This window comes from Ornithodoros turicata, chromosome 8, assembly GCF_037126465.1.
Source record: "Ornithodoros turicata isolate Travis chromosome 8, ASM3712646v1, whole genome shotgun sequence".
Lineage (NCBI taxonomy): Eukaryota > Metazoa > Arthropoda > Arachnida > Ixodida > Argasidae > Ornithodoros > Ornithodoros turicata.
This window is the reverse complement of record NC_088208.1, coordinates 31489395-31502376: the sequence shown is the minus strand read 5'-3', so window position 1 is coordinate 31502376 and position 12982 is coordinate 31489395. Positions and strand designations below refer to the sequence as shown.

The 12982-nt window shown below is 45.8% G+C and overlaps 3 protein-coding genes across 5 annotated transcripts in view; 1 reads left to right on the top strand and 2 right to left on the bottom strand.

Annotated features, from left to right (window-relative positions):
• Nucleotides 1–973, bottom strand: part of LOC135366998 (kinesin-like protein KIF20B) — an 11225-nt gene extending 10252 nt beyond the window's left edge. For 2 of the 3 annotated variants that reach the window (XM_064600041.1, XM_064600043.1), the window contains exons 1-2: nucleotides 825–973; nucleotides 657–764 (exon numbers count right to left, since the gene is read on the bottom strand). The gene's annotated coding sequence lies outside the window, so the exon portion shown is untranslated. Of the gene's footprint in view, nucleotides 1–654; nucleotides 765–824 lie in introns of all 3 variants that reach the window. The other variant, XM_064600042.1, reaches the window with a different exon arrangement.
• A 180-nt stretch (nucleotides 974–1153) lies between these two features.
• On the top strand, nucleotides 1154–2861 carry LOC135366999 (60S ribosomal export protein NMD3-like). Its single transcript, XM_064600044.1, has one exon. It carries the CDS (start codon nucleotides 1274–1276, stop codon nucleotides 2798–2800), a length of 1527 nt encoding a protein of 508 aa, XP_064456114.1. The 5' UTR covers nucleotides 1154–1273; the 3' UTR covers nucleotides 2801–2861.
• A 31-nt stretch (nucleotides 2862–2892) lies between these two features.
• Nucleotides 2893–11631, bottom strand: LOC135367003 (uncharacterized). Its single transcript, XM_064600048.1, has 2 exons — nucleotides 11223–11631; nucleotides 2893–4813 (listed from the first exon to the last, which is right to left on the bottom strand). The coding sequence occupies exons 1-2, from the start codon at nucleotides 11371–11373 to the stop codon at nucleotides 4632–4634; spliced, it is 333 nt and encodes a 110-aa protein (XP_064456118.1). The 5' UTR covers nucleotides 11374–11631; the 3' UTR covers nucleotides 2893–4631.
• Nucleotides 11632–12982: the final 1351 nt, after the last annotated feature.

Here is a 12982-nt window from a genome sequence, read left to right as displayed (position 1 = left end):
ACCGTCAAGCCTTTTGAAGAGGAGAGGTAAAGCATACATTGCCGTTTCCTTCGCTCAAAAATCATGAAGGTTGCAACCGATGAATCCCGTTTATTATACTAGGCAAAATGTTTGCACTTTAGTGCCAATTTAAGTCATCCGTTATGCTTTTTTTTTTTTTAATTCTGTGTTAATGCAGTGAAGCGACTGTAGCTATGAGTGTCGTACAGAAGTTAACAGATGAAGAGGAGAAAGGAGTGACCCCTTCTCTTCATCTGTCCACGTACTGTTGTGCTGTGATAGCAATCTAAGTTTGGAGTTTTCTGGTACACTTTTTTTTTTTAAGTAGTTGCGCATGCGCCAACCATGAAGAGCTTGGCGCAAACCCACCACGTTATCTCTTACGTACGCAATGGAGATAGCGTACGATGCAATGAGGCAAGCTGAGTAAAGTACCGTGCACGTAATCTCTTTTGACGCAGGGCCGATCCCAAAAATAGGTTCGCAGATGCGAAAAAAAAATAAGAAAACGAGGTAACGATGACTCGCGGGATGGTGACGCCTACCAAAACAATGCACAGGTGTGGTTAATAATGAAAATGTCTACAACGCATGCATGCTACATATTGCGTGTCCAGAAATAATCAAGCTTAAAATGCAGAATGCAGGTATCTTACCCGTATATGCATGAACAGAGACCTCTGAAACAGGCAGCAAAGTAGCTTCGTGTTCCTGGTGTTACCGTCTTACCGTCAACGGCTTTTTCGTCCGTTACGAAAGCGGTTCTGTGTGTGCAAGCGTATTATCAACGTAGGCCCTAAGCTAGCATGAAACCTTCGACTTACCTGCAGCATATACATTCCAAAAACAAGGCTAAAATAAGATGCCGGCAACGTTCACGTCAACGGCGCCGCAGCAAACCAAAATGCGTTCACAGCATTCTTTCCCACTGCGAAATTTAAATCATGTACTGTGGATTGGATTGAATCATGTTGGATTATGGATTATGTACTGGCTACGTATGTCACGGAACTCACATGTATGGTAATATTGTAATATTTGCAAATAAAAAGCGCATTTTTGTCTTCATATGTATGAAATTATGACGTGCCTTGTTTATATTATTATATAGCTTCCCTAAATTCATGCTCAACCGATCAACTCTTTGCACACGTGTAGCGCTCATTTCGCAAACATGGCGAGGTACTTACCGCAGACGTGAGATCTTTTTACGCACGTGGAAGATCTTGTTGTGGTAGCAAAAATTATTATTTGTTTACGGTGCTTACAAAGTATGGAGTACGTCTCCGAACAAGGAAGCACTGCTCAGCAGTGTAAAGTGCTTTGCTGTGAATGCGGTGTCAGTATTGACCCGAACCCGTCTAACATGTGCGTTGCCTGTCTACGCACTACTGTCGACATCACCGAGGGCATTCCGAAGCAAGGCACGATTTATTTTTGTCGAGGCTGTGAGCGGTACTTGCAACCACCAGCACAGTGGGTACATGCCACCCTAGAATCGAGGGAGCTTCTCGGGCTGTGCTTGAAGAAGATTAAAGGCCTCAACCGGGTCAGGCTTGTGGATGCCGCGTTTGTGTGGACTGAACCGCATTCGAGAAGAATTAAGGTGAAGCTCACAGTCCAGAAGGAAGTAGCGGGCGGTACTATTCTGCAGCAAGTGTTCGTTATCGAGTTCATGGTGAACCACCAAATGTGCGACAAATGCCATCGCTTTGAGGCTAAAGACTTCTGGCGTGCCCTCGTTCAGGTCCGACAGAAGGTTCAACACAAGAAGACGTTTTTCTACCTAGAACAGCTTATCCTGAAACATGACGCCCACAGGGACTGCCTCAACATAAAGGCCACCCACGAAGGACTCGACTTTTACTTTAGCAAGAAGGACGAGGCACGGAAGATGGTAGATTTTTTTCAGAGTGTCGTGCCGTGCAAGTACATCACGTCGCAACAGCTCATATCCCACGATATCCACAGTAACGTCTTTAACTACAAGCACACGTTTTCTGTTGAGATCGCGCCCGTGTGTAAAGACGATATCGTCTGCCTCCCGCCGACGCTCGCGCGATCGCTCGGAAGCATGAGCCAGATTTGCATCTGCCTCAGAGTGACGAGCATAATTCACCTGATAGACCCCACTACCCTTCAGGTTGCGGAACTGACGTCTCTCCATTTCTGGCGGCAACCGTTCCGAGGCCTGTGTACCCCTAAGCAGCTCACGGAGTACGTCGTAATGGACATTGCGTTTGTTAAAGACTCTGAGAGGGTCTTCTTTTCTGGACAGGGCAAAATGTCGCAGAGGCACGTCCTCGCAGACGCCTGGGTAATCCGTGCCTGCGAGCTGGGTATGCACGAGAACTACATACACACGAGGACTCACCTCGGGCACATCCTGAAACCCGGAGATTCGGCCATGGGCTTTGACCTGGCTAATGCTAACGTGAATGACCCCCATTTTGAAAAGCTGAAGCCGGGCAAGATTCCCGAAGTTGTGCTCGTGAAGAAGGTCTACGGTGACCACATGTCGCGCTGTCAGAGGAGGAGATGGAAACTCAAGCGTCTGCAAGTAGATATGGAGACTGAAACGAGCAGCATTGCCAGGGACTACACAGCTTTCCTGGAGGAGCTCGAAGAGGACCCCGCATTCCGGCAAAACGTGAACATCTACAAAGATCACGACAAGGTAGCTGTCGACACGGACGACGACGACGGAGATGCTCCCAGGATCACGCTCCAAGAAATGATGGACGACTTGGCCATTGAAGATGATCCTATGGGTGATGGGGAACCACTTGAAAGCGAATAAGAGTATTGTTTAAGATGCTGTTCTAATGTATAAGCTGTTACAACAGAGATGCTTGATTGCGTGTGTTTGTGTGTTAATCACGACGGGCCACGTTGTAGCTTCCCTCATTTATTCCACCTCGTAAACTCTGAAAACCCAACAGTATCGTACAAGTAAATGACCTTATCGTACAGTATCGTACAAGTACATCGTCTAGCTCTCCTGTGAATGTGGAAGAAAGAGCAGTACCACACATTTAAGGAGATTCGCTTTGGAGGCTTGCAATCCAATTGCATGGGACGTGACAAATTATATGTATCCGAGCCATTACTTTAATGCTGTAACCTTTCGTGACCAAAACTTTGGTTGTGCTGAAGCTTGAACACATTGCAGGTGCTTTAGTTGCACGTGCTGCACCCTAGGCCTATTACCGTGTTGCTGTGCAGGCAGAAAAATTCCAGGAGTCCATTTTGCTTTGCAGATGCATACATGTGCACGAACAAAGTTCCTTAGGGGAATTCCTTCCGACATCTTCCTTCCTCATTCCAAAGAGACTACAATCGTCTATGACACTTCAGAGCACCATTTTCCTAAACACATTCATGCACTTTCTAGACAATGATTATGTTTGTATTTGAGCATTACAGCTCTCCTAGTGTTACACGGAGACTTTAAAGTAGTACTGGTATTGAATATTAGTTAAATACGGGCTGTGGAACGTATTTGCTTTGCCGCAACGGCATCTTGTGGCATCAGATCTTGTGTGTCGTAGAAGGTTTCAGTGAAAGGCTTTGTTTTTAACATACAGTGTCAGCTTGCATACAGCATTCATTGCATTGATAAGAAATACGTAACGAGAAATCGAAAAGCACACCTAAACCAAATAAGCACTTGCGTTTCCTTTTAAGTGCAGGCGTAGAGGTAACTTACTGTATTAGTTGTGCGCTCGAGGAGCATTAAGAAAAACATTTTATTTTTTTTGTCCCACAAAACTGTCGTAATTACGGCATTCGTACAAAGAAAAAGGAACAAGCAGCATACAGGCACTTGAATGTTCGTTGAATACCAGAATTCCCAACAGCGAAATTCATACACTGCAACAGACTTCCTTGTGTGCTGAAAATTAGGACACAACCTTGAATGTCGACATTGAAAACGACGCGTTTTGCCTTCCTGCTGTGTTTTCTGGCATACTACATATACCACAGTTACTTCTGCGATCCTGCAGAGGAACAAAAAATAAATGTACAAAATGGGAAATAAACAGCGAGATAACGAAAATTATTTATCCCGCACCCGTTTTAGCGCATATGAATAGCCGTTCCCCACAAAGCCGTCAGACATATCTCAAGAGAACTCTCTTTTTTTTGCCCACGACATGACTAGAACACAACGTTATGTCTGACAACCCAGATACAAAATATAAATTGGTTATTATAATACAAAGATCATACAAAGGTGGGAATGGAAAGAGAAAAAAAAAGTCCACTTCCTTCGACATCTGCATTCGTTTCATGGTTTGCCTTAGAGGGGTGTTGGGAGCAGATATATAAGTACCACTGAGAAACTTTTAGTCATACAATTGTCAGCGACTCTCTAGGTGCGCCTACTTTACTCGAAGGGATAGTCGTATGCTAGGTCCGATTCATGAGGTTGACCGGATCAACCTGATGACGATAGCAGATCAGTCCTAAGAAGTACGTACACGGAGAAAAACTAAAAATCGAACACCGTAGCAGACACTACAAGGTAAGCTTCCTCTCAGCATAAAAGAGTAGTATGAATGACTGTAGGAATCGTATCAGTGGTACACCCAAGTAGAGATGCCAAAGGTACAGGTGGGCGACGTCCGTTACTGGGACTCCATGAGCTCGTCCCCCATTCTGTCCATCTCTGGTGGCTTAGCTTCAGTGGCCTGATTGGAAGCACCGGGCCACATGTCCGGTTTCCGAGTTGGGATGTAGCCCTTGATCTTGTTGAAGATCCCTCCGACGGAGAAGTTGGAGGGCTGCTCTTCAGGTTCTATACCCATCTCTGCGGGAATATATGTACCCTGTCAGTGTGCGTACCTTCTGCGATGGAAACACCAACCGTACTTGACGGTTCAGGTTGCAGGTAGAAATGTAGCGGCGTAACCGTGCTTTTTTACATGTTTTTTTTTTAGCCATGTGATATGAACTTGCAACCTTTAGGTACCTGTCAAGCAAAGTATTTCCTTTGGGAAGCATGCATTTCCTGAGAAAACTAATTTACAACATTGCACCCAGCAGCGGCAATTTCTCCCACTGACGTGTTGTGACGTCAGATCATCTAGCACTTTTATTGGCTGCCGAGAGTCGTCTGCTACGGCGATGGAGCAATGCGACAGGACGATTGCTCTGCGTGATGCACGGGACGGGCGATGCTAAATACAACTCCAAAAGGAAAGAAGGCGCACGCCTCTCTATTGGGCGGAACAGATGACGTCACAGACTAGCAGCCGATGGGAGCGGCGTTTGCAGCAGCAAAAGTATTTTGCATCGGTTTTTCATTTTTTTTTTATGCATGTAAAAAGAGGTTCAAGACCACACAATTTCATAATTATTTTTTATTTATTATTTTTCAATTCGGTGTGTGACCCTCATTCACTTTTTTGCAGTATTTACCTTTATAACGCGTTGGTTAATTTTTAAAGCTCAGCGGTCCCGATACAGAGCTACCCCCATATTTTTTGCATACATACATACATCCCAGGGCATGCAACCCTAATTTCTACTATTCATGACTTTTTCTTTTCTTGTATTTATTTATTTTATTTCGTTTTATTTTTTAGTGTTTTATTTTTCCCTTCCATGCTCCTGTAAATGGGGTTGTGACACTTTGCTATGTGTGTGTCATTATATTGTGTACACAGGAGTATATTGAGAAAGAAAAATATTTTCCTGCGTTCTGCACTTGGCGACAAACAAACCCTTGAACACACTTCGGCGTCCAGCCCAGATGTCAGGAGCCTCGTTTACATGAACCTTACAGGAGCAGCGGGTCGAGTCGAACCCGACCTGACGCTCTTTACGTGAACTCGCTCCAACCGGAGGCGATCGCAGCGGCGCCTAGCGCGAAGCGAGTCGAGCAGAGTCAACCTATCCCCTGCTGTCGGCAGGAGAAGAAGAGTAGAGAAGCGAGAGCATGGGCCATTCGTATTGGTCCTCCTAATCACGTGACCTCTCCCGCGGCGGCCGCCAAGCCGGATGCGCTTCGGTATTCGCGGTGCCGAATTTCACAGCGTCTATTACCCCATCTGCTGCAAAACTTGGACCACAGGCTGACGATGCGTAACCGGTCTTACATGTTTTACCTGTATGCCAATTGTTCTATCTGTGTCATTCGGCAATACTGACGAGCAGGCAGCGCACTATTGCCACGGTTCGTATAACCAGCGCTTCTAAATTTCTTTTTTCGCTTTCGACGGAACGTTCACGTTTCTGTCGATCAAATCTGTCAATGGAATCAATGCACGTATCGAATGTGTTGTCACGACAAGACCGTGCCACAGGGTGTGCTGTCTGAACATATATATATCAAAAGATTTTATGGTGCTTTTGCGCGAACATGCTCGCTCCCGTACCGTTGTATTTGCACCAGTATCTGGCTGGGAGCGAACGTGAACTTCGTATTTACTTCCCTCGCCAAGCGAAGCATGAGAAGGGCCACGAGAAGTAACAGTACTCTTTGTATTAAGACCACTATTTATGTATTAAAGAAGCAAAAGAAAGAAAAAAGACGACGCTAGGCTTTCAGCTACGTAATATTATGCGTTTTACTAACTAAGCGATTACCGCTAACTAGAAAAGTGTCGAATATTCGGGGCGGTCGGTAACAACGACTCCCATCTGCTCGGATTTTGTGGCCCAGACCGAGCGTCTATAGACACAAAACTTTTGGCAAAGCATTTCGCGGTCGCATATGTTCTGGAACTCAAATTTCAAGCTATGGTGGTGGTGGTGATGGTGAAAGGGCTTGTCGTTGTCGGCCTCACATATGTGGGCAACGTCACGACTGACGCCCTGGGGGAATGTGCGTCCTGGGCCGACTTCTAAGGGAACTGTGCCGACATATGTCTGAGAGCGTCTGAGGAAAACCCAGGAAAAACCCCAGACAGCACAGCCGGCACCGGGATTCGAACCCGGGTACCTCCCAGTCTATCTCTTCTCAACACGTATGCTACAAGATAGACCAATAGTTGCAATGAACGTCTCACGTAACCCCCAAACAGCTACGAAAGCGAAACCGAAACTGGAAAACTAGCCCGTCTTCACTTCTGCGTCGAATGGGGTGCTTACTCATCTTCCTTTGCATCAGGTAGCTAATAATAGGTACAGATTTACACGTAAGGTGTGTCAGCCTATATTTCTCTGGCGACATGCTGCACGTGCCCCAGGGTATAGGACTGCGGATAATTTCGACCACCTGGGGTTCTTTTGACGTGCGCCGGAAATCTCCGACACACGACGCTGGAAGCAATGTTTCCTAATTGGCATCAGAACCTGAGTTCCTTCGCGACCTACCGTGCGTTCACACGAGCAACAGGAATATTCTAGTGGAGACAAAAGCAGAAAAATGCTCACGGTACGGAAGTTCCACCGCGTCGTGCGTCGAGCACTCGCACGGTACAAGAATATATCTTATGGCTGAGCAGCAGGACATTCCCCATGGTTCGAAGTGCAAGAAAAGATATGACGTTGTTGAACGATCACGGCAGCGGAAGGTTATGACGTTTCGCGCATCTTCCGCTGGAGCGTTCTGAGGAATGACGTTCGAGGGGAGAGAGGGAAACTGTTGAGCTGCGCAGACAGCTGACCTACTTGCATAGCGTATAACCGAACAGTTCCCCCAACAAAGTTCTCGGTTCGTATGGGCCCATTTTCGGCGTCTTGCCCACCCGCTGGACATTCTCCATCAGGTGATTATCGCTGAGACGCTGACACTTCCCGCGGCGGCTGCCGACGGATATTCGTGCTCGCCGAACGAAAAAAAAAAAGGTTCTTCAAAATAAAAGGGCACTGGGTAAAATGATAAGATTTACCCCTTTGTCGCAGAAAGGCACAGTTGACTCGACAAACTCAATCGAGCACAGCAAAAAGAAACGAACTAACAAGAGTTAGACCTATAATTGTAGAAATATCCCTTATGAGGTTCGGAAAATATGCATGGTGTGCACATACTATATAGAATAATACATGGACAGTGAGGCAATAATACCCCGTAGAGTAATGCAACGGCAGGTGTATTATTATTTATTTATTAACGGTATACCCTATTGCTCAAATTGAGACGCAATTATAGAAACCGCTAGAAGACACGATATCGTAGCAGTCTGCCAGTTCGGAAGCATTCTACGAAAACGGTACGATAAAGGGAGCTATCAAATCCAATCTTAGCAATGTGATGTCACCGCCCACTTCAAAGAAACAGAGCGATTGGCTTATCACGTTTCGGAACCGCGCGTTATCGGAAGACGTAACGATCTTACTAAGGCCTGTTTCACACTGACGTTTTTCTCATCCGTGTTTTTCATGGGCGAGGAAGGGACCTATTAAGGTCTATGGTGCTATTCACACATGCACGTTTGTTCGCGTACCGTGTATCCGTGCCGAGACACTACTGATAAAAATAAGAGATAAATGAAGAAGGTGAAGAAAGTGTTCTGTGACGTAGGCCGGCCTCAACAGCTGTCCTATACGATGTAATAGGACAGCTGTCCTATACGATGTAGGCGCGACACCAGTTTCTGCTGTTTCTGTAGCATTGTGAGGTTCGTCTTTCTGGCCTGCCGTTCAGACTTTCATACCGCGTCTTTTCTTTTTTTCTTTTTTGTCTGCCCTGGCTGTGACGAATGATTTACGACAAGAACTGTCGCAAGCCGGGAACGTTCTTGATTGTAGTCTTTCGTCAACACAGAGACAAAAATATGACTTGTACGTATAAAGATATAAGGATATAAAAAAGTATCGTAATATTCATGACGTGACAGCCAATGGAGCAACAGCAATGTGTACTTGAAACAGAGAAGCAACGAAATTCCAATGTCCTGATGTCGTTGAGGGGCGGGAGCGACAAAAGATGCATCCAAAGGGGGTGTTGTATATACCCGAAAAACACGGGCAAGAAATGGCCATGCAGTAATTTTCACGGAGGGCTCGGGCAGTGTGATTCAGGGTTGCGGAGTTGCCACTCCGGAGTTGGAATGATTCCGGAATCATTCCAGATTGAGCAGAGCCCGGAATGGAATTGGAATGGAATATGGCGGAAACTGTCCTATAGGAATGGGAATGGAATGGTCTGGGTGCCCCGGCGGCAGTTTTGGTTTCAACGTGCTGGGGGTTCCTGCCCTCGCACCCTTTGCACCGCACCTGCACGCGGTCAAGAGTGAAATAACCTTGTCTTTGTGCTTCTTCCGTGCTTGGTAATGTCAATCTCCTCTAGCACTGCTCGACTTGCCACTGTGTGGTTACCGGTCCTTTTCTTTTATTCAGGGAATTAACGGAATGGGAATTGGGTTGCCAAGCCATATTCTAGGAGTGGGAACTGACCATACCTTTTCATTCCGAGGAATTGAAAGGAATGGAATTACCGCAAATCTCCATTCTTCAGAATGGAATTGGAACGGAATGGGAGAACCCATTCCGCAACCCTGGTGTGAATAGCAGTCTCGAGCAATGCTGGTCCGTTTTCTATCCGCCACAGATTTCGATATGACACAAAGGAAAAAACAAACAAAAAAAAACAAAAAACAAAAACTCTGTATAGACTTCCGTGAAAATCGCTTAGAATGGGGCGTGGGGGAAATCCATCGCCGCGAACACGCCACTCGCGAGGAAATACGGTATAGTGTGTATGGCCTAAAATGGGGAGTAATTGCAGCTTCTATAGTCCCCTAGACTGCAATTACTCCCCATTTTCTTCCCCTATAGCCCCGAAATTTACTCCCCAGGACTGCAAAGTAGCCACTGAACTTCGCAAGCGGCCTCCTGAATGTAACATTCCACGTAGATATGTGCTCTCGGTGTATTTGATGGAATAAAGGCTATATATGTTAGCTATAACCCGGCAATTTTCCACCCTCATAAAGGAAGAAATAGTGTCGCAAGATTTTGTAGCACTCGACATATCACGGTTTAATTCAACGTATTTTCATTCAAGCAGACGAATTATGTACCTAGGAGTATTAGAACAGAACGTGAAATGCGGTCCACACTCTGTGACATTCATTTACTTCCATGCATTTACTCCGTAAAGGGACTAATTCTTGTGGCAATGCATTTAGTCCCCAAAGGGACTAATATTACTCCTTTTTTTTCTTAGAGTGTACATGAACCGGAGTGAAGCCTGTGAGAAAGAAAAAAAAACACAGGCACACATCTCGAACACAGTGAACACGCGGATGATCACCGAATAAATAAATAAAAAGCTGTCTTAAAAAAAACGTCACGTTAGTGTGAAACCGGCCCAAAACTCGCTATTATCGGAATCGCTATGATCGGAAGGTGTTCACGATAACAGATAAAGGTTCGGATAAACGCGATAAGCCAATGGCCGTACTCCTTTGAAGCGGATGATATCACGTTGCTGATCTGTGATTTGGCTTCTTCGTTTTCGTGCCGTTTACGTTGAGTGATTACGATATACTAAAACTCCATAATAAAGGGCGACACCAGCAAATAAGCTACTATTTCGAACATATATAGGTAAAGACTGAACGAAAAAGTAAAACCACGTTGGTTGCTCTACTTTCGTAGCCGTAAGGCTTCTGTCAAAACATCCTTCGTGCTCCTCTCCGTTCCTGTCGCTAGGAAGGCCTACCTTCTTCGTAAATTTAACTGAAAGTGGCTCGAGTTGCTGTGACGCGATTACATCCCTCCTCCACATTTTCGCCAATAACAAAGGTTAATCCTACACTAGTTTAGACTAGTCTAACGTAGAGGTTAACTACACCCGATTTCCCACAGCTACACCTTTCTTTCTTCTTATTAAAAGTAATAAAAACCGAATTTTCGACGAGGTGAACATCCTGAAACTACGCAACGTTCTTGGAAAAAAATGACGCAAGCTTGAGAACAGCATTGCGTATTCCCCACTGAGGGTTTATCGTAATAATAATAATAATAATAGATTACCAAAATTATGAAAAGGGTTCAAAAATAATTAAATCGTGCACCATGGGGCACAGGGAACGTTTTTTCTGTTTGCATTATTCGATGTAATAACTATTATTTAACGTAACTGTCGCCGAATTGTGTCAGTGTGCACGCGCAGCACATTGTTAAAAAGGTGTCCGCGAATACGCTAAAAGCGAGCGAATCGCAGAAGCAAGCTTCGCTGGCTTCGCAAATCCCCAGTCGATTTGTCAGATAGGGAACTGCGTCCAGTGGAGCAGCCCAGATGCTAAAATGGATGCAGACTGTACCTCTATTCCGTTTTTCTTCCATTTTCTTCAGGATGATGGCCTCCCATTCGGCGTCACTGGACACCATTTTGCGTAATTTGTCCGCCCACGTGAGGTCAATCTCTCCATAACCCTGGTTTGGGTTCCCCGCCGTCGTATCGCCTTCCGCCATCTTGAACCCTGACTTGGCGCAATGCCGTGATGCAGCGCGCGCGCGTCGGCGAAAAGAAAGAGAATGAATAAAAATAAGCAGAAATCACGCCAGTGGTCCTGCCGGCTTTTTCTTATCAAAATTGTGACATATCGCGTACGACGCGAAAAAAAATGTCGCGCACTGACGTATCGTAAAACTTAGCAGAAATGCAAAACGTTGCAGAAATTGAACGACTCGACACAACGTGCTGACCGGTGGCGTCACTTTCGATTAGTCGCACCAGGTTTTCCAAGCAGCCTTATTGGTTGCTCCAGTCTTCGAAGGTTATTATTCTTTACGGATGAACGAGTATGGTCATTATCATTACAAAGAGAGAAAACGACGTCTTCCTCGAAGCTCGAACATTCCTAACGAGGGATTCGGCGGGCTACTTCCCACGTAAAGTTGGCTGCGTTTAGAGCACGCGTGCACTGAGGTGAAGCAGAGTTACATCCCCATGGGACGGCTAGTTTAGCGGAGTAGCGATTTCACGCCCCATAAGACGTTAAATTTGTGCTGGAAAATTTTGGTAAGCGTACGTGTCTGGGCAAAAGATGGCGCTTCGTGTCGCGTGTTCTTCAGCAGCACGTAAGGACAGATGTTTCTCCCGCCTCGTTGTAAAAATAGCGGCAGCTGCTTGCAGCCGCCATCCAGGTTGTCTTGTATTACAAAACAGTAGCTGTTTCCGGTGACCAAGACGTATCGCAGGTATAATATGGGGTAACGCCCAAAGCAAAATAATGAGACATTATTAATTAAATCAAGTCGCGGAACAGTATTGCTCATCGTAAGTTTTTTTTTTTCCTTCTTTCCTAAAATCAATCTCTACAACAGCATGAGCAATACATTTAGTCGATGGTATCGTTAAGAAGGGAACGTGTTTCGTAACGCATTTTTTTCGTGCAGTCCGAAGTGTACAGCAGGTATCAATTGATTCTCCTATTGGTTGTCGAGCGATCTACCTGACGGTGCGGCGGTATGGCGCTCAGGGAAATCGTGCATTATGGGTCGACTTCACAGGGAACTGTGCTGGCATTTGCCTTACAGCCCTCCCCCCCCCCCCCCCCCCCATTTTATGAGGAAAACGAAGAGAAAGCACCCGAACAGCGCAGCTTGTGCCAGGTGTTTTATCACGGGTCCAGTCTCGGCTGTGGAAGGCTCTTGTGACGAAAAGAAACTGAGCATATGTTCAGTTGTAAACATGAGTTAAGGTAATACAAGAAAAATAAAATATCAACGGCGACAGCGCCTGAAAACGAAAGAACACACAAACATAATCCATTCCATTCCACCGCGCGATATGTTCCCGGAAGCATCTTGTCAGACAAAAAGAGCAGACCTGCGAAGGTCAGCTCGATTGCGTAAGGGATTCCGAAGAAGACGAAGAGAGAAAGAAAACTTCCATAGAGAGATAGCAGAGGACGAAAACAACACTTGACCCTGTACTACACAACGGACCGACAGGCGCCAGGTGATGATAAGTTGCGGCAACCGCATGTGACGTTTCTCGGTTGCTATGTGTCGGGGCTCTTTTGGTTCGGCATACAACGGCGCGAGTGACGTATTGCTGGCCTTTGTGAAGTCCAAA

What these genes read in the sequence shown, in the direction of transcription:
- LOC135366999 (XM_064600044.1), top strand. Translation starts at nt 1,274, where the DNA reads ATGGAGTACGTCTCCGAACAAGGAAGCACTGCTCAGCAGTGTAAAGTG.
- LOC135367003 (XM_064600048.1), bottom strand. Translation starts at nt 11,373, where the DNA reads ATGGCGGAAGGCGATACGACGGCGGGGAACCCAAACCAGGGTTATGGA. An exon ending in GGAAGAAAAACGGAATAGAG is followed by an intron (nt 4,814 to 11,222) that starts GTACAGTCTGCA and finishes ATATTCCCGCAG; the next exon opens with AGATGGGTATAGAACCTGAA.